Source organism: Saimiri boliviensis, chromosome 2, assembly GCF_048565385.1.
Source record: "Saimiri boliviensis isolate mSaiBol1 chromosome 2, mSaiBol1.pri, whole genome shotgun sequence".
NCBI classification, from domain to species: domain Eukaryota; kingdom Metazoa; phylum Chordata; class Mammalia; order Primates; family Cebidae; genus Saimiri; species Saimiri boliviensis.
This window is the reverse complement of record NC_133450.1, coordinates 144,939,674-144,964,666: the sequence shown is the minus strand read 5'-3', so window position 1 is coordinate 144,964,666 and position 24,993 is coordinate 144,939,674. Positions and strand designations below refer to the sequence as shown.

The window sequence follows — 24,993 nt, the reverse complement described above, 5'->3', positions numbered from 1 at the left end:
TTCACCATGTTGACCAGGATGGTCTCATCTGTCGACCTCGTGATCCACCCGCCTCGGCCTCCCAAAGTGCTGGGATTACAGGCTTGAGCCACCGTGCCCGGCTAAAGCTGCTTTCTTAAGGTTTCTCGGATCATGGTCATGTCAAATGAGGATGGCTCAGAGGCCACAGCATTAGATACACTTTAAAACAAAAAATCGTAACAATCTTTTACCTCTTTGTATGCATGCTATAGATGTTTCTACCATTATCTGTTTTTCTGGTTAAAATGAAAGCCCCAAGAAAATAAGGGCACAGTGATGGAAAAAGAAATGAACACACAAGATCCATCCAATGTTTAATTCTGAATCTTTCCTGGAAAGCCCTGGAAAAGAGACCTATTAGCACCAAATATAAAGCAGCCCCCTAGGCGTGCCCTGCTGGGCATTCCCAGTGTCCAGGCTCAATGGCCAACCATCTGTCACTGAAAATGGCAGAGATGGACTTGGGCAGCAAGATTATTTGTAGGCAAAGGAAAGGCAATGTTGTGTTTGGCTTCCGCCACACACAGACTAAAAAGAAGCAATACTTAAAGCCCAATGAAGAGAAAACAAACAAAAAGAAGTAATGAGTCAAAGGAAGCTGCCTGAGGATATGGAAGAAAGACCCAGTCCTGAGCCGAGCTATGCTGGAACAAAGTGTCTCTCGGGCTCCACCTCTATGCCTCCCAGGATATGGCCCTTCCTGCAGGAAGCAAGAGACCCATGCTGATATGACAGGAGGTTTCTGATACCATTTCTTGTAAAGACAGTGCAACTATCAGTAGCATGCCAGGCGGCACCAGGGGAGTTCTGGACAGACTCGCTAAGGCTTCATTCACAGCCCCCCCCCCCCCCCCCGCCTCAGAAGTACTCCCCCTGCAGGGCACTGGGAGTTATTACAAAGGACAAAGAGGAACCAGGCCAGTCAAAAGGAGTCCACCAGACCTGGCAATGCCTCCTAGCAGAGCCCATCACCACTGGAGATGGCAGCAAGCCCAGACCCCTCATCCAGGGGTAAAGTTGGGCAGAAAGTGGCGGAGACACCAAAGCTGTAGAAGGGAAGGAGAAAAAGCTTCAAGAGATCATTTGGTGCAATCTCTTCACCCTACAGGTGTCTATAGAAAAAACAAATGACCAAAATACCCTGAGGTTAGTCCTGTGAAAGAAAAAAAAAAGATTCAGTAAGCAGGGCAGGAATACTTCACCCACCTTTCAGTCACAGATTTTAGAAAAGATATTCGTAAGGAATCCAAAATGCACAGCCATTTAACCAAAACAAAAACAAAAACAAAAACCCTTTCACAAAACTAGTCTGCCATTTTTTTTTAAATTACTGCATGTTTCACCAATGCTCAAAAATATATCACAAAAGTTACAGAGACAAGAGAGTTAAACCTGGCAATCTTTTAAAGGCAAACTGAGTGAGAATTAAAGTCATCTTATATTATTAGAACAAGTCACAGGAAATGGGTCATCTCTCTAGGACAAGAGGAAAATTGCATTTGCCATCTGCAGAAAGAACACATACTATAATGAAGGAGCTCTGCAAAGCATGAGTCCTAAATATCAATTCACATGGCAAGAAAATAGCAAAACAAACCCACCCCAAAAATGGGCTCAGGCTGATTGGGTATAACAAAAGTAAAGGCCACTGCTACTGCCATACTTTTATCTGTATAGAAATACAATCAGAAAAAGATGTTAAAAATGATTTGAAAGTATACTGAGAAGAGGACTTTCAAATCATTAAACAAGGACGATGCCTACACATGCCTGCAGCACCTTCTCCCATTCCAGCATATGCACTGCATCCTATTCTGAAACCCAGTGGCTCACTATTCAGCACTGGCTCACTAACTCTCTGCTGGTAATCATGAACCAATCTCAAGTCCCTGCCCCCTGAAAAAGAAAGAATTTTACATTTTGTTCAGTAACAACTTATTTTTGCTTTGCAGACCAGAGTAAGTATTGCAAAAGAAAGTTAATCATCTCCTAAACACACATTCACAAATTCCTTCCTTTGAATGTATTATAGTACCCAACTTCCCCTCTCACCAGCTCACAGCCACATGATGTCTGACAGAAGCACCAACTTGGAAGTTCTCTAAATTCTAAGGAAATGTGCAAGTCAGAGAATCTGAGGAAGCTCTCCTAGCATTTAAGAAAGATGTGGTGAGAGATTACATGGGTGGGTGGTATTCATATGGAAGGGATGGGTAGTGGGGCTACAGAAATTGCTGGAAGAAAGAAAAATGAGTGGGTGAATCAGAGAAGTATTCCTCTTTAGAAGCAACTAGATGCCTGCAGCTACCAGGAAATATATGGTGGTAGAAGATGTCACCAATCACCCTGTTGCCCCTACAGTAAAAGAAAATGCAGAAAAGAAACAATAAAAATGATGAAAAAATTTTTTCAACATAAAAAAGAAAAAAATGTCTGTTTGTTTTTTAGCAAGTGATGCTGATCAAAAAAAAAGAAAGCCAGATTCTTGGAAAGCACAATTAATTCATGATTTTAGTTTTTCAAAAGGAAAAAACATGAGGCTATCTCCTAGAAGTATACATGACTATGTTTCTAAATATCACTGTTCACTTCCGGTAACAGAGCCAAAAAGTCTGGCTAGACCTCTATTTCTTTAATTTGTGGGTCAATTATTGTGAGGTTTCAGGAATATAATAGCAATTAGTAACATTTTCATTCCCAACTGCACCACAATCCATTACACACTTCCTTGAAAACAACTACTTTATTTCTAAAGCAGTCATATTGTTCACAATTCATGATTAATCCTGTAATAAAGGTGCATGGATTGTCACATTTCAAAGAAGCTGTGTGTCTAACAGCTTTCCATTGAAACAGCTGGATCCATTGCTATTGGCTTTTAATTGGAAACAATATGAGAATGTTCAACTGAAACGTTGTCCGTAGAGAACAAATGAGAGGCAGGCAAGAAGGCAAAAATTGTCCCATCTTTAAAACAGAATTCCTTTTACTGTGCCCCAGTAAAAGGAAAGGCCAACAAAACAGCAAAGAGGAGTGGAAAATGGAGAACATAAGGATGATGCTTATTAGAAGAAAGCAGGCAATTAAAATTCACTTCCTCCAGTTATCCTCCATTCTTTTTGGAATCCAGCTTTCCATACAACCCTAGTTACTGATAATAGATAGACTATAAGAGCAAGGATCTTTGCCTTCAAGGAACTTCCAATCCACTTAGAAACACAAAGGTAAGTAAGTGGTCATAAGCAGTTTCTCACACATACTGTAAAGGCAAAAATGATAGGCTCCAAGGACAGAGTTCAGATTCTCAGGATCATCCACATTCCCCAGTTCTGCAATCCCCAGGAAGCTCCTACAATGGCCTTCAGATTATTTTGTCTCTTTCTGTGTGAAGAGCCAACAGAAAAGCCAAAGCCAGGAAGGATAAAAGTCAGAAGGGCATGTCAGTACAAGGGCATCAGCTACAAAACAAGAACTGTGCAAAGTGCTCAGTCTTTCCTGTTGGCAATAAGACATAAGGAGCACCTCACACAGCACGTAATTTTACACATAGTATGTGCTCATATTTGTTCATCTGACCAGCATTCTGTATAAAACTGTTCATTCTTAAGTTACACCTGGTTTAAAAAAAAAAGGAGAGGAAATATTTGTTTTTTAATTACTGACAAGTACATGCTGAAAAAAATGGATTTGAGATCCCTTCACAATTTGATTTTTAAATAATACTAATTTTGTTCTTTAAAATTAGCCATGAAGGCTTTTAACAATATTCCACACCAATTATGGCTAGGTATAAAGGTTAACAACAGAGCTGCACAGTGAATCCAATTTGGGATTCTCGTTACCACAATATGGACAATTATTTTTGTTTGTAAAGCCCACATTCATGACCACTAAGGACTTGTTAACTTATTTCATCACTATGTCTAGGTCCTTTTTACTACATGTTAGATGAGAAATCAGACAGATTTTTGCATATTGGTAATGTAACGAATCAAAGGTGATTGTTGAACAAATTCCTATAATTTTTATTAGTAACAGCTATTCACACAAAATAGTATTTGGGTCTGAGAATAGCTCTTTCTTTAAAGTTATTCCATTCGGCAGAACAAGAGAAAACGTTCACGGTTTACTGTAGTCGGTCATTGCCACAGATTTAATTACCAACAATCGCACATTTTACCTTCTTTGCTATTTCACACTTCCCTAGGATTAAGTCTGCAGAGATCTTAACATTATTTAAAAGGCATTATAAAAGTTTCCATTTGAAAAATGTCACTGCCTCCTCCTCCAACCAGGAAATTCAACTTTTAAGTTTGTTCCTTCACATATTTGTATTTTCTTCAACCCAATACAGAGGAAACAGATTCCCTCTACCTTCTCAGGGAGAAAGCAATCCTAACCTCCTTATAAAATGGCTTCTCTCTCTTGCAAGATGTACCCTTTGAGCTCTCTAGTTTCCCTGTACCACATCCAATCAACATTTCCACTAATATTAAAAGAACTAATAACTCCCCTTAAAAAAATTAATACGAATGCTGGAATCTAAACCTTCACTGAAAAATCTTGTTAATTTCTTTTCAAGTCTAAGTTTGCCTAGATAATAAAGAAAAATCTGTTCCTTTTTTCTGCTAAGTTTAGCATAGCACGCAGCCTCACAACTGCAAAGGCTGTTTCAGGTCCTTAAAAATTCATCTGTAACAAAAATCATAACTATATTTAATAGGCACTTCTGAAAACCGAACATAAGCCATTTCTTCTAAAGTAGAGCTGAGTTGGTTTTCTTTTTTAATGAAAAAGATTGTATCACATTTATTTGTAATAAACAAAATGGCTTCTAAATTATTCTTCTGGTTCTCCTTTCTAAATTTACTTTAAAACATGTGAATAGATAAACCTGCAATATTTTCACTGCTCAGCAGAGTTTTAAGTTGTGCCAGATTTGCCATATGAAGAAATGACAAATGACATGTAGGTACAAGATGGGACAGTTATATGGAGATCCAGACAAGGAATCTACATAGTTCAATGCAAAAATCTTACTCCAAAGGCTTTATTAAATAGTCAGAGCCACAGTTTTGATTTTCAGGAGGGAAGTTCCCACTTTGCTCTTCTGATATAAACTGTAAGTACTTTGTTTCAACAACAACAAAAAAAAGGATAACTGCATCCAAATAAATCCTGACATTCAGAAACATAGTCAACACTTGGAAGCTAAAAGTAGCAAAAAATAAAACCTGTTGGTCCTTAAAGCAGTCTCATAAACACCATATTTTGCTATTTCTAGGGAGCTGCTGTTATTGAGGCTACTTAGACCAATGCTTTCATTCAGTGATTCTGAGTCACCATCCTAGACAGCACTGACTGACCTCTAGGTTCAGGCAATCAGCATACCCACTCTTCCTCCATCAACATACCCACTCCAGTGAACTCTACTGCAGGGTAGTGGGAAGCATGCTCTTTTCCAGATGTGCAGAAATTAACTCCCCATACAGTTTAAATTGGCCACAGCATTTCCAGCCTTCCAGGCCCATTCTTGGTCTACAACTGTACCGCTTTCAGTACAAAGCATATCCCTCATATTAAAAACATTCTAACTGCAACTCCTGAAATTCTGTATTTAATTATGGTGGTTTTCCTCATGTTATTGTACAGGTCGATCACACATACCTGTTTAGTCATCACCATCACCTATGCTCTACAGAATATTAAAAAGTCACTAAGCCCTGTACGATGGAGAAAAATGTATGGTAAAAAGATGAGTGTTAAATTAGCCTCTACACAACAAAAAGTAATAAAAATATAGAATGGTTTTTCTTTTCTTTAAACTTTCATACTTTAAGCATGACTGTTACCATTCTCAAATGCATCCAGTACAGAACCGTAATACACTGGTTCAATGCATGATGCCACATCTTACATTAACACTTCCTACCCTGGAATGCACTTATAATAAATTGGCTCAAAGAGTTACACACAATTTTTTTAAGATCCTGATTATATCTGCCACAGATACAAACAATACATATCCCTATATTTCTATAAATTTATTCATTATTGTCTGGTTTAATTTCCAGCAGAGGGGTCATAAACAAATTCATTTACTCAGCCAATAGTTATTGAGAGAATTCTATGAGTTAGATACTGTGCTGGAAGCTGGGATTTAACAGTGAGCCAAACAGACACAATCCCTACTCTCATATGTTTGCAATGTACAACAGAAAGAAAATCTATGCTCATATATAAAATTCAGACCATATATTCTTCCATTAAAGACTGGCCTACACTTTGCCTGCTTCAATAGAGAGAATTCAATCAATTAAAGGGGTCTGCTAAATCTTTCTATTTGATAATTAAGATCTAAAGAGTAAAAGACTTCAAAAACATGTAAACTAAGAACAGGTTAATAGCAAAAAAATGTATCTTCTAGAAACTGAAAAAAATTTCAGGATAACGGTATGTAACTTGAAGCAGGCATTGAGGGCCACTTGTATTACACAGACTCACAGACAAATTATATTAAATGAGGTTACCTACGTACCACCAATAGAAATATTTAGTGAATATTCACGAATATTAATCAATTGAAGGAAATATAATGTACTTAACACCTACAAAATATATAAAAACATCAAGTTAAAATGAAGTATGCTCTTGTATATCTATGTAGAATACTAAGTTTTGAGTGTCAAAATAAGCACTAATATAAATGAATTCAAAGAATGAAAAAGTTAAAAGACAACAAGAAAATAACCCAAAATTCAATGTAATATTCTTATAGTGGTAGATTTCAGGGTTCACATTTTTAAAGTTAAAATAAAAATATAAGCATATGGAGGAAATTCGGAAGACTGGCATAGTTGCCGAATACAAATCAAAATAGGCCAAATTTTACTGCCAATACTTTCATCTACTCAGGTAACCATGACCTGCCTTTTTAAATGTCTCCATATTATTAATATACCTAAGTAAATAATTAAATGAGCAAATGCAAATCCCTGTCAAAAAATCCTCTTCCATTAAAATGGCGTCACACCTTCAACTAAAATTTATACTTTGGAAACAATTTTAGATCTAATTTCATTTCAATACACAGTCATTCCTCCATAAACCGGTTAAAAATATTAGATCTTTAAACTGTGAATGGATACTTCCTATAACCTCCTCTGGATAGGTTTTGTTTAAATGATGGAAGGAACCAGGTCATTAAGTCTGCTCATCAAAGCAGTAAATCAGGAATTCCTCAAATGAAATCCCTCCCTAATATCTTTCCCCTTATCAAAATCAACCATCCTGGATTCAAAAACTCCTGAAATCACACTCATACACATACACGCATGCACAAAACCACATTTAGTGTATATTACTATACAAATAGTCTAAGCATTGTAGTATTTATGTTGCAAAAGCAACATACCACGGACACAAAGCAGCAGCAATTCTTGCATTATATTCAGCTAATAAGAAAAAAAGTTCTCCACACTACCACCACTTTAGCAGTAAAATTGGTTTACATTTTTTTCTCAGAAAATTATCTCCATATTCCTTTTTAAAAGCACAGAGTTATTTAAATACACAGTATGTAACTGAGCATCCATATAAGTGTTATTTTCCTTAGACATTCAAACCTAGGCCCTTGACAAACCCCCTGGGCTTTAACTCTGGGAAACCCAGAGCTGTCACTTTTCAGGCAAACTGGGTTGGCTGGAGAGACCTCAACTGCCCAGTTCACAGTTAAACAGAAACAAAGACTGTCAACAGGGCAACAGAAGTGAAAAAAAAAAAAAAAAAAAAAAAAACAATTCTTAAAACAAGTCTCTCTAAAATACGTGCTTTTCACCTTAACCATGCACTTAAACACTCTATGTATTTCTCTTGTTCTCTATTTTCTTCTCAATCTTCAGAACTCAGAAAACATTCAACTGACCATTTTCAGTCATTAGCAGTATCTCGAAAATGAGAATTAAAAAAAAAAAAAATCTTTACTTTCCAACTCTGTATTCCTCTTCCCTGGCTTCATTCCCCTAAACCCACCTCTTTCATCCAGTGCTTTGCCTTCTGTTCTTGGTAAACATGTGCACATTTGTCTAATTGAGTTTCAAAATGAAGACATAAAGAAAGCATGTCATGTAAATTAACCATTAGTAACTACGGGTGTGACCAGTATATTTTGTTCTTGCTTGTAAATGGTCCAGTACATAAGCAGTTCATTCCCAAAGGCAATTGGTTCCTTGAGCCAGCAAATGGAATGCTCAAGATAAGAAAGAAAATGCATGCTTCTCAAACACCAACTGACAGTACAATATTCTTTTCTTACAGAAATGTTTGAGAAACGTATTTATTATACATGCAAATATCCAGAACACAAGTGCAGTCATTTTTCAGGCCTGTTACTGCAAAGCTGTTTGCTCTTCCTACCCCAATAGCTCAGGGTTCTGTCACTCTGGTTTGCATGTGAACCTCGATCACTTGATTCTGAACATCCTCTCAGAGATAATAATCAATAAATTCCTATTTGAGAAATGGCATTTTCTTGCTAACTTAGTGTTAAAGCAGAATTTTTTTTTTTCAAGACTAGAGGGAAATTTTTCCTGTATGCTTCCCGTTTTCCTTCTAGCCCAGATTCCAAAGATACTAAACTGCTATCTGTTTTAAACAAAAGGTTTCTATTTGTTGCCATGGGAGTAATTGAGAGGCTACGTTGGTTTTCAGTAGTAACTATTGTGAATTCAGGCCTACATCTGGGTTGCCTCATTAAACAAAAGATACCGGTCGCTGTCAACAACCACACAGCACAACGCTCCCCTATCCCTCATCTTTATCTAGAAGGAATGGTGCAGATGAGAAACACGGCTGTCACCATCCACTGGCCAAGAAACTCTTCTAGGCTCCCTCCTTTCGAAGGTTTGGTGGCTAGAGAACAGCTCTTGTGTGACACATTTGGGCTGGCCCTCCCGCCCCGCCCCCAATACACAGGCCCTTTCTTTGGAGAGCCAACCACTTGGCTTCCTCATCATCACTGCTCCGGGAATCCAGTTTCGAGTCTGCCCACCGCTCCCCCATTCCCTCCTGACCCCAGAAGACATTGATCATGGATGCACACCAGCCACCCCGCCGCAGGCCATCCCCCAACGTGTCCCGGGCTCGGCTCGCCCCCCGCTGGGCCCCACACACGGCTCCCCACGCCACCAATCCACGGGGAGCCGCGGCCACGGCACTGTAAATTCAACCCCTCTGCCCACCTTTCCACCCCTGAGCCTCTGGCCGGAGTGATCTGCCACTTAGCAGATGCACAGCAGATAAGGCACAGCCCTCAGGGACACGAAAAGGAACAAGCCGAGGCACCGGGCAGAGCAGCCCGACCCCTCTGCTGCGTGCGTGTGTGTACGCGCCCGCGCGCCCGCGCGGGTGAAGGCAGCGGCCGGGGGCGCGCCCGGGAGGGTAGCGGCAAGCCGGGGGGCGGGGGGCGCCGAGGGCAGCTGCCCCTCAGGGCCGGGGGTGGTGGGCGGGGGTGCGCAGAGGCTGGGCGGAAGGACCCGCGGCGGCCGGCCCCGGGCGGTACTCACCGAGCAGCAGCAGCTTGAGCTCCCGGCGGGCGTCCCGCTTGTCCCTGCGGAGCTGCCGCTCGATCTCGTCGTTGATCCTCCGGGCTTCCTTGGCCTCCTCGCTCAGGCAGCACGCCATGATGGACTCCAGAGTCATTCTTCCAAAGTGCCTCCGCTGCAGCCCCGCCGGCACCCCCTGCTCACAGCGCGCACACACACCCTCCCGCCCTCGCTCCCCCGAGGCAGCGGTGGCCGCCGAGCCCCCGCCGCCCGGGCGCGCGTCCGGGACGAGCTCCGGGAACCGCCGCGGGGGCGGTGGCCAGGGCCGGGGCCACCAGGTGGGCCGGGGGCGCGGCGGGAGCGAACTGCCTGGGCCGACGGGAGAAGCGAGGCGGGCGCGGGAGGCGGGCGCTGGCTCGGGGGGCGCGTGAGGGAAGGCCGCCGCGCCCGGCCTCGCTCAGACGCCCGCGCCTCCTTCCCCGGGAACGGGCGTCCCGCCTCGCCCCCCGCGCCGCCGCCGCCTCCGCCTGCGAGGCTCCCCTACGCCGTGCGCCTGGCGGCGAGAGTTCATCCACCGGGGTGTCCCCGCAGCGAGCGGCCGCCGACGGCTCCCCGCGCCCGGCGCGCCCGCCTCTCGCCGCCGCCTGACACGGCTCCCGGGCGCCCTCGGCCCTGTCCGCGCCCACCGCCCGGCTCGCGCGCAGACCCGGTTCCCGGCCCGCCCGGCAGCCGCGCGCTCCTCCGCCTCCGCCCCCGCCCCCGCCAGACGCCCACCCCCTGCCCCGATTGCCAGGCGCGGAGCGGCTGCTCAATGCGCGCCCTCCCCCTCGCCACACACACACATTTTCTTCTTTCTCTGAACTGGAGCACAGATCCGGGAGGGAGGAGGCGGCGGCGAAAGGAGGAGGGGGAGGAGGCGGAGGGGACAGGCGCGGGAGGAGGGGAGCCGGGAGGCGGTGCCGCCCGGCCCCTCCTGGAAGGCTTTCCTGGGCTCGCGGCCGCCGCGGCGCGCCTCCCCGTGCGGCTCTCGCCTCGCCCGCGCGGCTACCCGGTTGGGCCGGCCCCCTCGGGCTCTGCTGCTGCCTCCTGCTCCCGCGCCCTGGGCAGAGCCCGCGAGCGCAGCGGTCACTGCCGCCCCCAGCCGGAGTCGGGGGCCGAAGCCCGGGCAGGGCCCGGTCGCCGACGCGCGGCTCGAGCCAGCGGCCGCCGCTGCTTGTCAGGGCCACCGCCGACCTCCGGCTGCCTGCCGGCCGGGCGTGGTGAGGCGGGAATATGGCGGCCTCTGCCTGCCTCAGCCCACCGGCCCGGGAGCGCGGCCGCGGCCCCTGCTGAAGTCGCGGGAGGCGGCCCCGCGGAGTCCCGCACGCGCTCCCCGCGGCGCCGGCGCTGGCATCCGCCGCTCCCGGGCCTTGCCCTTCTGCTCCGCGGGGACGCTCCTCAGCTGCTTCTGTGTTTCCCGTTCCTATTTCTAAAACGCCATTCGGTTAGAAACTCTCTCACATCACCTCTGACCCCGGTGCAGTCTTAGAAAATAAGATCCTCTCTACTGTGGGGGGCGACTGAGGAAGGGAAGGAACCGGCACCGGTGTCTGGAGGGGTAGCAGGGGGAAATTCACAGGAGAAGCTGTTCTCAAAGTAACGTGAGCTAGAAATCTAAATCCTAAGCAGAGAAAGGAAGCTGCCCAAGTTTCCAAAAGCCCCCAGATAGGTTCCAACTTTCCATGCCTTTGTTTTTTTGGTTGTTGGTTTTTTGTTGTTGTATTGGGGGGTTTTTGGAAGTTGTTTTTGATTTTGTTTTACAAGTTCTCTTGTTTCTGACAAGGCACACAATGTTTAACTGCCAAGTAATCGAATTTACCCTTCCACACTGAATTATGAATGACTTCCGGGAAAATGTAAAATAATGTGGAATAAATGGAAAGAATGAAATAGAAGAGAAACTAAGATGACCTCAGCAAAATGGCATTCTAGTTTTTGTTGTTTTTTTTTTTGGTTTGCCATATTTGAGGCAGTTAACTGTCGTATGCATATTTCATTGTGATCGTCTACTGATAAATAGCACACGAGAATAATCTTCTTGCTCAATCAGGTTTTATTTGGTTTAATAGCTACAGGAGGTGAAACTCATGTTACTTCCTGCCTTAAAGGAACCTGAGGTCTTCAAAGAAAATGGGCTTTTATGAAGAAAACCACCTTTTCACGTTTCATGTGTTCTCTGAAGTGTCCCTAGTGCAACCTGCTGATCCAGAGTGTAAAGTAAGGTTCATGACTTTGCTTTTGCTACAGATCAAGAATTCACATAGGCTTCTTAGACAACAGGTGTGTTAACTTCCTTCTTTCTTTCATTTGCCATTACTCCACCCTTTGACACACACACACTCTCTCTCTCTCTCTCTCTCTCTCTCTCTCTCTCTCTCTCTCTCTCTCTCCCTCTCTCCCCTCTTTCTCTAAGCCAGGATTTAAATCAAGCAAGTCAAGATATAAAATGTCTATTTTAGGTTCTCTCTTTAAAACCTAGAAAATAATTAAATTTCACCTTGGCCAGGGGAGCAGAGAGGGCAAACCTCGACCCTTTTCTGTGAATGCCTACAAAAAGCCGCTAGACTTGCTGTGAAACTAAAATTTAAAATTAATTGACTAAAGAAATTAAAGATTGCAATTAAGTGTGCAAAAATAGAAAGTGGCTTCAGGAGAAAAAATTGCATCCTCCTAATATATGTATGTATATGAGCTTTGAAGGACACAAAACACTAGAAAACCAAATGACAGGAAGCTTCAAGTCTCTAGTTTCCTACCCAAGGATCCTCTGAGACTTTTGAAAATGTCTTTTAAAATGGGCCATACGGCTATCAGGTAATATGTTTTGACTGAATTGACCTATTATTTGATGAATTCACCTGTTTTCAGAGGGTTATAGATACAGTTGGAGTCTGTTTTGTCCCCCCTTTATCCCCCCAACATCAGGAACACTCCCTGGCACTTAGATACTTGAATGAATACAAGTCAATAGAAGAATGTTTCAAGTATTGGGGAGAAATCAGGAAGTAAGAAAAACCAAGGCTCTACAGTGATAAAGCCATACATGGGTGTCAAGAAGGAAACAGGAAAAGAAATTCCAAGTCTGAGCCCAGATCTATCCAAAAAGCTTTCCATATTATCTGGAGAGAATTTGCCAAGCAAATATTCCTAGAGACTAAGTCAAACAAATAGAACCCGTGCAGAAACTACTGACAGTTGACCATGTTCTGCAAGCACATACTCTAATGTAACTACACAGGGATCATGTTACAAAAATCCCAGTTTATTCAGTCAACAAACATTATTCATTACCTACTATGTGGAGGTAACAGGTGAAGGTACAGGATGAGAGAGATACTAAATGAATAAAATACAGTCCTTACCCTCAATAGGCTTATAATCTTATGACATATTGAGGCTCTAAACAGCTATAATAGAAGACTAAAATCAATTTATATAAAAGTTGGGGTGGAAGTAACAATATAAAGGTCTAAAAAGGAAAGGGAGAACTGGAAAAGATATGGCAGGAAAAGGGGCATTGAGATGCATGTTAAAGAATGACAAAAGTTTTCAATCACCTCAAAGTAAATCAGCAATTTCAAATCACCCCATACAAACGGTAAGATGATAAACCATTTGAGAATTCAAGGACAATTACTAATGAGCTGAAAAGCAAATTGCAGTACTTCAGGAACACTGAACTTCAGAAAAAAACAGGAAGACTGTCACCTTTTCTATGGTATCCTGAGATGGATAGCTAACCCTACAATCATATCACCCTGTCCTTTGGGGACTGGGAAAGAAAAACAGTAAAAGGCATAAATCAGTCTTCAGGAATGGTTCTGCAGTCAAATAATGAAAGGGTGGTGTTCTTCTCAAAGGATCTCCTGGGGAAGGAAAGACCCATAGAGGTCATCCGACACAGGCAACATACAGTACCTCTCTTGTTCACAGTCACTAGCATGGCTGCTTCATATGCACCATAGCACTGTCATTCTCTAGTGTTCTCTTTCTCTCTGCCCTCCTCCCCCTCAGAATTAGGAGATGCTTGAGAGCAGGGACCTTGTTTTTCATAACTTCTCATGGCACCAAAAAGAGGGCCTAGCCTAGAACAGCTACTGAGTAAATAATGAATAAACGAAAGAATGGTACCACCTAACATCATCAACAAACACACACTTGCAGAGTGCCTGTCCCAGACAGTGTGTTATGCCAGATGCCTGAGACATACAAAGCCCTTAAAGGCTTTATAATCTATTGGTGAGACGGGCCATGTGCATCAAAGAATAAACAATACAAAATGAGAAGCATTCGTTGCTAACACAGTATAGAAAATGGATTGCTAGTGGAGTTCAGGAGAAGCAGTTACCCAAGCTACCACTCAAATTAACCCAGAGTATGAGTAGGCACACGCTGATCACCCAGAAGACTTTAGAAATCAGCCTGAAGAGCATTGCAGATCCTTCCAGAGCTGGGAAAGAGCTGTCGGGCCAAGGAATAAAGTGGACTTGCTCATAAGGAAGAAAGAGAAGCCGACCCAGGGAGCCGCTGAGAGCTGCAAATGGCGCCACCTAGAGGACCATTCTTATACCAGCAGAATCTTAAGTGGAACTGTCCAGTTGAAAGAAGAGCGGGGCTAACATGGTGAAGACAAAAAACTAGGCATGAAACACAGTATCTTCCAAAAGAAAAAATACCCACATTACAAATCCATATAAAAGATATTCTAGAATCTGAATGAAGCACAGTACTTCAGTGACATCTTTCCTTTACTAAGCTCAGAAAATGTACCCAAGTAATCCTCTGATTCCAATAAAATGTTTCTATTTTGTGCTTATCCAGGGTTAGCAGTATCAAGGGAAGAACTGTACTTTATAGTTTGAAGGACACCAAAGTCCCAGTAGTCTGAATAACTCTCAAAGGCTTGTCAGATGGGAGCTCATTTTAAGCTGAGTAGTGTTTCACCCAGAGAAGCTAATGTTTGATGAGTGAATAAGCGAATGAATATGTACTAAAATCAGAACATAAGATATCAGGTCACCCAAAATCATGATCTAAATCTATTCGGGGCCAGGTGCAGTGGCTCACGCCTGTAATCCCAGCACTTTGGGAGGCCGAGGCAGGTGGATCACTCGAGATCAGAAGTTCGAGACCAGACTGGCCAGCGTGGTGAAACCCTGACTCTACTAAAAATACAAAAATTAGCCAGGTGTGGTGGCACACACCTGTAATCCCAGCTACTCAGGAGGCTGAGGCAGGAGAATCACTTGAACCTGGGAGGCAGAGGCTGCAGTGAGCCAAGATCATGCCACTGCACTCCAGCCTGGGTGACAGTGAGACTCCATCTCAAAAAAAATAAAAATAAAAAAATTTTAGTTGGAACCCAACAGGTCAAGGATGATTTAGCTAGTTTAGGAGTTTTCTTACTGCCCTGGAGTTACTACAAATTGGACTTCCCTATCCTTGAAGACTTTCTGGATTTGCTGAACTCAAACTTAAGACCAAGGGTGCAAACTCCTGGTCTTTATTTTTGACTCAGTTATACAATTGAGGTTTTAAAATCAGCTGCCTGAACAAAAATGTCAAGAGAGTTACATAAAAATCTGAAGTTACTGGTCATGATCTAGTAGCCGCAGGCTTATATCCCAATGACAGTGCTTCCCACCAGCCTGATATACTTCCCATTCCGGCACCACTTGGATGGATTTACATTCTGCTTTTAGTAACATGCCATACCTGTGGACAATGGATGTGGGCCTCTGACAGGGAGCCAGAAGAGGACTGGATACAGGGATTACTCATGTCAGGTTGATGAAGGCAATTGATTTATTCCTCTGTTTTTGTTTGCATGGTTCTAAATTAAATAATCTTTTACCCCATTATGTTCATCTGTTTTTGATGATTTCTCATGGAAAGCTCAATAAGGCTAAGATTTTTGTCTGTTTTGTTCACTCCTGAATCCAGCACCTAGAACAGTGCCAGGAGTATAATAGATGCTTAATAAACATTTGTTAAATAAATAAAAATTAGATCTTCCAGTAAAAGATGCCACATATTGGCCACATGATGGTCTGTCTCTTTTTTTTTTTTTTTTTTCCCTAAGCCAGATGGTATGCACCAAAGCTTGGCTCCCTCTGTAAAATGTTCCTCCACCCTGTGCTTCAAAATCTTACCTTCAATGAGTTCACCAAGGAAAACTGACCCTCACTAGAGTATCCAGATAGCTGGGAAACAATATTTTTGTTCAAAACCCAGATGGAGCCGGGCGCAGTGGCTCAAGCCTGTAATCCCAGCACTTTGGGAGGCTGAGGCGGGTGGATCACGAGGTCAGGAGATCGAGACCATCCTGGTCAACATGGTGAAACCCCGTCTCTACTAAAAATACAAAAAATTAGCTGGGCAAGGTGGCACATGCCTGTAATCCCAGCTACTCAGGAGGCTGAGGCAGGAGAATTGCCTGAACCCAGGAGGCGGAGGTTGCGGTGAGCCGAGATTGCGCCATTGCACTCCAGCCTGGATAAAAAGAGCGAAACTCCGTCTCAAAAAAAAAAAAACCCAGATGGAAACATATATTAATTCCACCTAAATCAACTTTATAGGAAAGTTGATATTCCTATCACCAATTCATTTCAGGCCACATGCATGTTATACACTGGAGATCTTGACAAGATATATAGTCAGAGTTGTTAATTGCTCATTGTATGATAAATTAATGAAACACAGCATGTGCTGATAGAAAACACTAAGTAATTCAAGTGTCTGTCGTTCTGCCTTCTCAATGATTGAAATGGTCTTAATACAAATTTTTCAACTTGTTATTATCTTTGTAAATTTTTCAACCTGCCATTGCGAATTTTATCAAGATATTAAAGAAAGGTAATCACTTTTAAATTTTAGATAAATATAAAATATCCCCTCCTAACCACAAATTTAGATGTCAAAGTGTTCTCTCTTGCTTTATTTTTTCTCATATCCTTTCCTATCTCTTAGGCCTACCAAAATTGATTTGAGCCACAAAATTTCCAAATACCGCTTCCAAACTTGTTACAGTTTTCCAGCATTCTTGTACAAATTCCTAAGTGTTAGATTTGAGGTGAGTGCATTGGACAATACGGAATAGGGCCTGGAAGAAGATGAGTGGATATTTTTTTTTGTTGTTGTTGTTGTTTGTGTGTGGTGGTTCATGCTTGTAATCCCAGCATGTTGCGAGGCTGAACTGGGTGGATCACGTGAGCCTCAGAGTTTAAGACTAGCCTGGGCAACATAGTGCAACCCTGTCTCGGCAAAAAATAAAACAGCCAGGCGTGATGTGGTGGCACATGTCTATAGTCCCAGCTACTCTAGAGGCTGAGGCAGAAGGATTGCTTGAGCCCAGGAGGCAGAGGTTGCAGAGAGCAGAGATGGCGCCTCCAGCCCGGGCAGATAGAAACCCTGTCTCAAAAAAATAAAAAACAAATAAAATGTTGATTATTTGTTCATCCTGGAGTTTTGCATTAATGTAGATTTTTAAAGTATTGCATTAAACTATTACCTATCCTGATTATTGAGATTTTTGATGCCCCTTAAATTATGCACCCAAGGCAAATGCCTCATCTGGTCCCAGCTCTGGTATAGACGTTATTATGCATGAAGTGGTCTACAAACTAGAGAACTTCTCACTCTAGGGAAGGAATGAGCAGTTTGGGGGCGGGGTATTTATTCTTTACAGCTTAAAAATATATATTATTGCTGCCTGTGGAACTAGAACAAAAGAACTGGGTTGAAAAGCCATTCGTTGTCCCAATGAAAGCAGTAGAAGTTTCCTCGGTCTCTCCAACACTCAAAAGAAATGATGAGATAAATGAAACGAAAGAAATGACGAGAAAGCATTAATTTAGGCTCACTATTTGGCTTACATTAAGAAGCAAAGATCTTGAGTAAAGAGACCTCTGAGGCTATGTAATTTAGGGATTTTGTTTTAATCTGGAAAACATTTCTTGAAAACAAAGCTTACCAAAAAGCTAGTCTATAAAAGGGTAAAGGTGACATGGAATCCCCACATCTTTCCTCTGTCCTCTTCTCTGAGGCCGTGTTCAAAACCTCTGCACTAATCCACTTACCACAGAGGATCACACCTAGAGGGTCTATAAGCTGATCCAGGCCATGCAGCCAAAAAGTGGAAGAGGCTGGCTGTGGTGGCTCATACCTGTAATCTCAGCACTTTGGGAGGCTGAGGTGGGAGGATCACTTAAGCCCAGGAGTTGGAGATCACCCTGGGAAACATAGTGAGACCTCATCTCTACTAAATTAATTAATTAATTAATTAAAATCAGCCAGGCATGGTGGCATGTACTTTTAGTCTCAACTACGTAGGAGGCTGAGGTGAGAGTATTGCTTTAACCCAAGAGGTCAAAGCTGCAAGGAGCTGAGATCACACCACTGCACTCCAGCCTGAGTGACAGAGTGAGACCTTATCTCAAAAAAAATAAAACTGAAAAGAAGTGCCAGAAGTCAGACTAGGATGTGGGTTATCTCACTCTGAATTTTCTTTTTTTTGAGACGGAGTTTCGCTCTTGTTACCCAGGCTGGAGTGCAATGGCGTGATCTCGGCTCACTGCAACCTCTGCCTCCTGGGTTCAGGCAGTTCTCCTGCCTCAGCCTCCTGAGTAGCTGGGATTACAGGCATGCGCCACGATGCCCAGATAATTTTTTTTTTTTTTTTGTATTTTTAGTAGAGACGGGGTTTCACCTTGTTGACCAGGATGGTCTCAATCTCTTGACCTCGTGATCTACCCGCCTTGGCCTCCCAAAGTGCTGGGATTACAGGCTTGAGCCACCGCAGCCGGCCTCACTCTGAATTTTCTTTTCCTGATTCCCCTTCCATGGTCTCCAGCTTTCCTGACCTCAGCATTTCTATTCATCTTTTTTGAAAGGGCCAATGTTCACTTAACCTTTTACCTATTCTCAGGAAGTCCATAACTTAATGATAATACATTACGGTGCCCTTGTAGGAACATTCGCATTTTCAATCAAATCAAGGCTTCAGATTAAAACAAAGATTCTGACCCCTGGATGCACATTAGAATCACCTGGGGAGCCTTTAAACCATACTGGATGCCAGATTTTTACCCCAGATACTTGGATTTAATTGGTCTGGGGTGGAGCTTGATATGTTTTTAGTAATTTTTTATGCCTGCAAGTATTCCAATATGTAAGCAACATTGAGAACAACCGAGTTACGGCAATAAAACTAATTACATGTGCAGGCCTCAGCCAGGAAGTAGATGATGTAGCCATAATTATACACTCAGACAGGGAAGTAAAGGCAGTCCCATTTAGGACTGGGCTGGTGCTAGGCCCAGTGCTCACTGGAACCAAGCTAGCTCCCTTTCCCCACCCCCACCTGCTGTCCCATTAGACCTGGAGAAATTTTTTGTGTTCTTCCCCCGCCCCCACAATGCCTGCATTATTTTCTTAATTTTGTTTTTCAATTTCACACAAAAAGTAAGTATCCCTCCCACTCCCAACCCACCTCTCGCTTCCCCAGAGGCAGCTAGTGTGACTAGTTTCTTTGGCAGACTTCCAGAAATTCCTGTACATAGATAGACAGGTGTATCTTTTAGTTACACAAATGGTTGCATACTATACAGCCTATTCTGTAATATACTGTTCCCACTCACAGTGTATCAGAAATGGGTCTATTTCACATATTTGTTCTTTTTGACACTGGGTAGTATTCTATTACAGATTCCTCACGATTTTTTAACCAGTCTATTAGTATTGTTATTATTAAGACAGGGTCTTCTCTTTTTCCCAGGCTGGAGTGCAGTGACACAATTGTAGCTCACTGTAGCCTCTAACCCCTGGGTTCAAGCCTCGAATTCCTGGGCCCAACCAGTCCATTACTGATAGACATTCGTTTCAAGTATTGTGGTACTTTTATAATAAATATTTATGCATTTAGTCCTTTGCTCTTGCCATGAATTTTATTTATTAAATATGCTTCCAAGATTATTTTAGTGCCTGCTTGGTGTTCCATTGTTTGAATTTATAATAATCTATTCAAACGATACTGTACTGTTAGACATTTATGTTGTTTCCAGTTCTTTTTCATTAAGAATGATGCTGCAATGAACAATACTTGTCTATCTGTGTGTGTATCTTCACGTCTCTAGAATAAATTTCACAGAGTAGAATTATTGGGCCAAAGAACATGCACTTTTTCAAGGCTTTTGATGTATAGTGCCAACTGTTCTCCAGAAAGTTGGTAGCAATTTATAGCCACCAGCAACATATAAAAAGTCTCATTCCCCCATCTTTGCTAAACCGCAAGTACTGATTGTAAAATTATGAATGGGTTTGTGTCAAAATACTTGTTATTTTTTTCTAACTGTAATTTTGAGGGGTTTTTCCATCCTTATAAACTACTCTGAGGCTTTAATAATTTCAGAGACTTTCACAATCCTTTTTTGTTTTTTTTTTTTTGTCTTTTTGTTTTTTTCCTTTTTGTGGAGAACGGGGTCTCGCTATATTGCCCAGGCAGGTCTCGAACTCCTGGGCTCAAGCTATCCTCCCGCCTCTGCCTCCCTAAGAGCTGGGATTACAGGCGTGAGCCACAGCGCCCGGCTCACAATCCTATGTGTCTACCTACAAATCATTGTAACCAGAATTTTATTATAACTAAGTAGTAAACCGTATGTCTAAACTGAGTTTTGAAAAGTTGGAAGTCTAAAGGACAAGCTGCTCTTTATTTTGGGGAGTTCTAATAAAACTCATAATTCAATGTAGAGTCTACCTGACAGTACCATTCAAAATATTCCAGGCTTTCTTTTAACACAAATCCACCAGACCCTATAGCTTAGGAAGATCTTGAGCTCATTCTGCAGGCATTTCCAAAACTTTATTCTGCAGATGCCCCATATACCCTTTTAACTCTTTGCATCTGGGACTGTGGCTTGCCCAAAGCAAATAAAAATTCTACTGGCTAAACCCTCCCTTCATTCATTCACAGGGAATTCAAGGAAAGTGTTCAGCTTCATGAAGATTAGACCTCAATGGTTACATTTTGCAGAGATCAAGAAAAGGATGTTACCAATTACTTGGGGGAAAAGTTGCTCCCCAGGAAGATACAGAGTCCTCTTTAATATCTATCTTATTATGTCACAGGTTACATGCTGTTCATTTGCTACTACTGTACTTATAGGGGAATCTTCATATATAGTACATTTGAATTAATTTTAAAAGCTAAGAGTTGGATTAAGTAAGGGTAAAGCAATTTCTTGGAAACTCTTTTTGACCATTCGCTGCTCAAGTCTTTTAAATGTCCTCACACACCATTTCTTTTGGACTCTTTGTCCTGCCAAATGATGACTATCTGAAGATCTGGAATCACTCAAATGCACCTAAATTATGGTTAGAATTTACCTGAAGTACATACCTTGCAAGATTTTTTAGTAGGGCCTGCCTGAAGAATTTCGAGGCATGTGGTGGAATGTCAGTGAGATGGCAGATTGCTCAGATGCCTGTTGTTAGCTCTGAAATGCCATCTAAGCCATGTCATTGTGCCAAAGGTATTTATTTCAGTGTACATCTTTCTGCAGGGATGGGTGCAAGGCTGCCAATTCCACTAACTGCAATTCCAGGACTACAGATTCTAAACTTCTTCAAGGCAGGAGAAGAAAAAGAAAGGTTTTTTGAGGATTCCAGAATCATTCTCGTCTCTTCTCCATGAGAAAGATCTCAATGTCAGGTTGATCTGCAGGAGGTTGGTGCCCTGACTATACAGAAGGCAGAATATTGGTAAAATGGAAATAACTTGTGTCTCGTCAATGAAGCACATTCAAATGATTTTTTTTTTTTTTTTTGAGATGAAGTTTTGTTCTTGTCACCCATGCTGGAGTCCAATGGCACAATCTCGGCTCACCGCAACTTCCGCCACCAGAGTTCAAGTGAATCTCCTGCCTCCCAAGTAGCTGGCATTACAGGCATGTGCCACCACTCCTGGCTAATTTTTGTATTTTAGAGACAAGATTTTGCCATGTTGGTCAGGGTGGTCTTGAACTCCTGACCTCAGGTGATCCACCCATCTTCGCCTCCCAAAGTACTGGGATTACAGTCATGAGCCACTGTGCTCGGCCAAATAATTTTAATGTTATTTATTCTCAGGCCACATTTGTCAATTTAGACTAAAATAGAAATTTCTTTAAAAAGGAACCTCAAACTCCTTGACCTAACTATGAGATGACTAGGACCCAGCAGGCTTAGTATCCAGGTAATGGGAGAGAGTTCAACAGGAGTTGGGGATCATGCTAGTTTGCCTACAGAGGCCTAACAAGATAGATCTTGCTGTAGATTCTGCCCATGGCAGGTCAGTATTACAGAGTGTGCAAAGATTACAACCATATAAGCTTACAGCTCAAATAGCCCCATTCATTCTTTTTATTCATGTATGTATAATGTCATTTTATTCATGTATGTACTCATCCATTTTAGAACAGGTCAGAACACAGAAAAAGGAAGAAGTCTGTGATTGGAAGGACTCAAGACAGTATCAAGAAAGTTGGCCACAAGACAAAAAGGTTGGAACCTGGCTTTATTTCCTGGGACAGGCCAAATTCCCTGGGAGATTAAACTCAAGGCAGGTTAGCAGAATAGAACTCACAGTAGGGGCCAAATCTGGTGCACTACCTCAGAGTTGAGATTCATCACAGAGTGACCTGATGCTGATCCCCAGAAAATAGGGCTAGAGTCCGCCAGTCCTGAATTGGTCCTGGGAGCTGGAAATGGGCCATACCTGCACTGGGCACCAAACGGCCCCATGTGCTGTTTGGAGGAAGCTGGCAGAAGGACCTGTGCTTGACAATTCTTTTCTTCCCTTTCCAAGAACAGTCAGCTTAGTAATTTGCAGTTCTGGATTGACTTAAAACAAGTTTCCAAAGACGTTAGATTTCTTCAATATTAAACAGTTATTATTATGATTATTATGATTGTTATTATTTTGAGACAAAAATCTCACTCTGTTGCCCATGCTGGAGTGCAGTGGTGCAATCTCGGCTCATTACAACCTCGGCCACGTCCTGTTGGCCAGACTGGTCTTGAACTCCTGACCTCAAGTGATCCACCCACTCCGAAAGTGCTGGGATTACTGTGCCTGGTCCTCACTTTTTGTTTATTCTCCAAATAAAGACTTTTCTGGGCTGAAAAAATATCAAACCCAAATGGATATATTGTTCCAAACCTTTACTCATAGGTGAGTTTTTTAAACCATAAAATTTCAAAAGTATTAATATTGCTTCCAGGATATAAAATGCAACCCCCAAAAAACATTTCTAGAACTCTCAGTGTTTTATTCTGTATGGTAATCGTTAGTATGTAGCAATTTTTAAAAATTTTCTTGTGAAAAGTGGAACGAGACAAAAAAGAAAGGAGAAGGAACCTGTTAGAAAACCTGATGATACTCAATTGTAAAGAAAGGGCAGATGGGGAGTAAGTCTCAGTATAACAGTAGAGATCATATCCAAAGTTAAATATCATGTTTCTCATCATATTCCATAACAGGGTTTTCTGAATTAGAAATGGCATACACTTAGTATACAAAATTTGGGAAATATAAAAAGTATTAAGGAGGAAATGAAATGCTCTGAAGCCCATCAGGGTCAGTATTTTGCTATATGTATCACTTGTCTATCTTATTCTTGTTCTATGCTTACAAAATAAACATGCATTTTTAAAAATGTAACTAAATACATATTTTGAATTTCTGCTCTTTTTACTTAGTAATCTAACATGTTTTTTTCTTATCCATCCAAATTTTATAACATGATGTTATTTCATCATATGAGCATTTAATAATCTATATTTACCTTTCTCCCTTTGGCGCAAACTGAAGTATTAGTATTGACTTATTCTTCTCACTATTATAAATAGGACGCACTATCATGAACATCTTTTGTCTTAAATCTTTTTTTTGAGAAAGGGTCTTGCTCTCCCTCCCAGAATGGAGTACAGTGGCTCGATCACAGCCCACTGCAGCCTTGGCCTTCCAGGCTCAGGCTATCTTCCCACCTCAGCCTCCAGAGTAGCTGAAACTGAAGGCATATGTCACACCCAGCAAGATTTTTTTATTTTTATTTTTTGTAGAGGTGGAGTTTCACTATATTGCCTAGGGTGGTCTCGAATGCCTGGGCTCAAGTCACCTTCTTGGTTCGGCCTTTCAACGTGTTGGTATTACAGGCATGAGTCACTGCACCCAGCCCCCTGTCTTAAATCATTATGAGCATCCCTGAATTGATATCCTAGTCAGAACTGTAATGAGTAGGACAGAGGATTCTCATAACATAGAATACTTTTATAGACTTCTTTTGAAACTGGAAATTTACCAAAACATAGAGGAGATAGTCCTGTTTCTTCATCTTAAACAAACTCTTTGATTCTTACCATCTGCCACGGCCTGCTGTGTTGGTCTTCGTGTCTCATTTCTCCCCCCTGGCCACTGCTGCTCGCATGGTGTTTACTCTGGAAGGAATGCCACCTGGTAGCAAGGGGCAAACAGCAGAGGAAGCCAAGGCCCAGACCTACAATCAATGAAAGACACTAAGTGTGCATTGCAGAAGCCATTCCAGCTGCAGGACTGAGCATAAAGGCACAGCTGTCATCAGATTCAGCATTCCCCAGGCACAGCAGGAACTGTGACCATACAGCAAATGGAAGGAGCCAGCTGGGCGGAATCCAGAATGAGTACTCTAGAGGGAATAGGTAGACAGGAATTACATGTAAGATCGTCCATATGGTTAGCTGAGGCTAGAGTTCATAGCAGGGAGCCAGCCTAGACAAACAGGAAATGGCTGGAGTTAGACAAGGAAGCACTGTACAAACAGGAAGTGGCTACAGTTAGACAAGGAAGCAAGAAAACGGGTTCAGGCCTGGGACCACACTTATGGAATGAGAAAAAGTGCTGACTTGGGGCTCACGTAAATGAAGAAATGACCTGTAGCACAAATCCCAGTTAGGGGGAGGCATATCAGTTAGACTGGGCTAGGCTGTGCTGCAGTAAAAAATAACCCTGAAATCTGAATGGCTTACAACAACATTGTATTTCTTTGTCTGCTGCCTGGCCACTGCATGTCACAAGAGGGCTCCAATCCACATTGTCCTTACCCTGGAATCCAAGGTGAATGATGTACATTATCTACGGTTGTAGCAGGGGGCTGGCTAGTGCAGCACCAACACTTAAATGCTCTAATTAGAAGGGATGCATTCACTTCCACTCACATTTCCTTGGCCAAAGCAAGTCACATGGCCATGCTTAACTTCAATGAACCATGTGATTGGATATGGCAGAAATGGAAATTTCCATGACCCTTGGCAGTGGCTACCTGGTATCGACAAATGCTAAAATCAATTAAGGGGAGAACATTCAAGACATTTAGCTTAC

General features: G+C 42.5%; 1 protein-coding gene across 2 annotated transcripts in view; it reads right to left on the bottom strand.

Moving 5' to 3' along the window:
- Nucleotides 1–24,108, bottom strand: part of GNAQ (G protein subunit alpha q) — a 341,433-nt gene extending 317,325 nt beyond the window's left edge. Inside the window, exon 1 of one of the 2 annotated variants that reach the window (XM_074394627.1) lies at nucleotides 23,997–24,108. Coding sequence is in view for 1 of the 2 variants with exons in the window: in XM_039461277.2 (XP_039317211.1) it covers nucleotides 9,585–9,720 (136 nt within the window). In the remaining variant the exon portion in view is untranslated. Of the gene's footprint in view, nucleotides 1–9,584; nucleotides 10,292–23,996 lie in introns of those variants that run through there. The other variant, XM_039461277.2, reaches the window with a different exon arrangement.
- Between the last annotated feature and the right edge of the window lie 885 nt (nucleotides 24,109–24,993).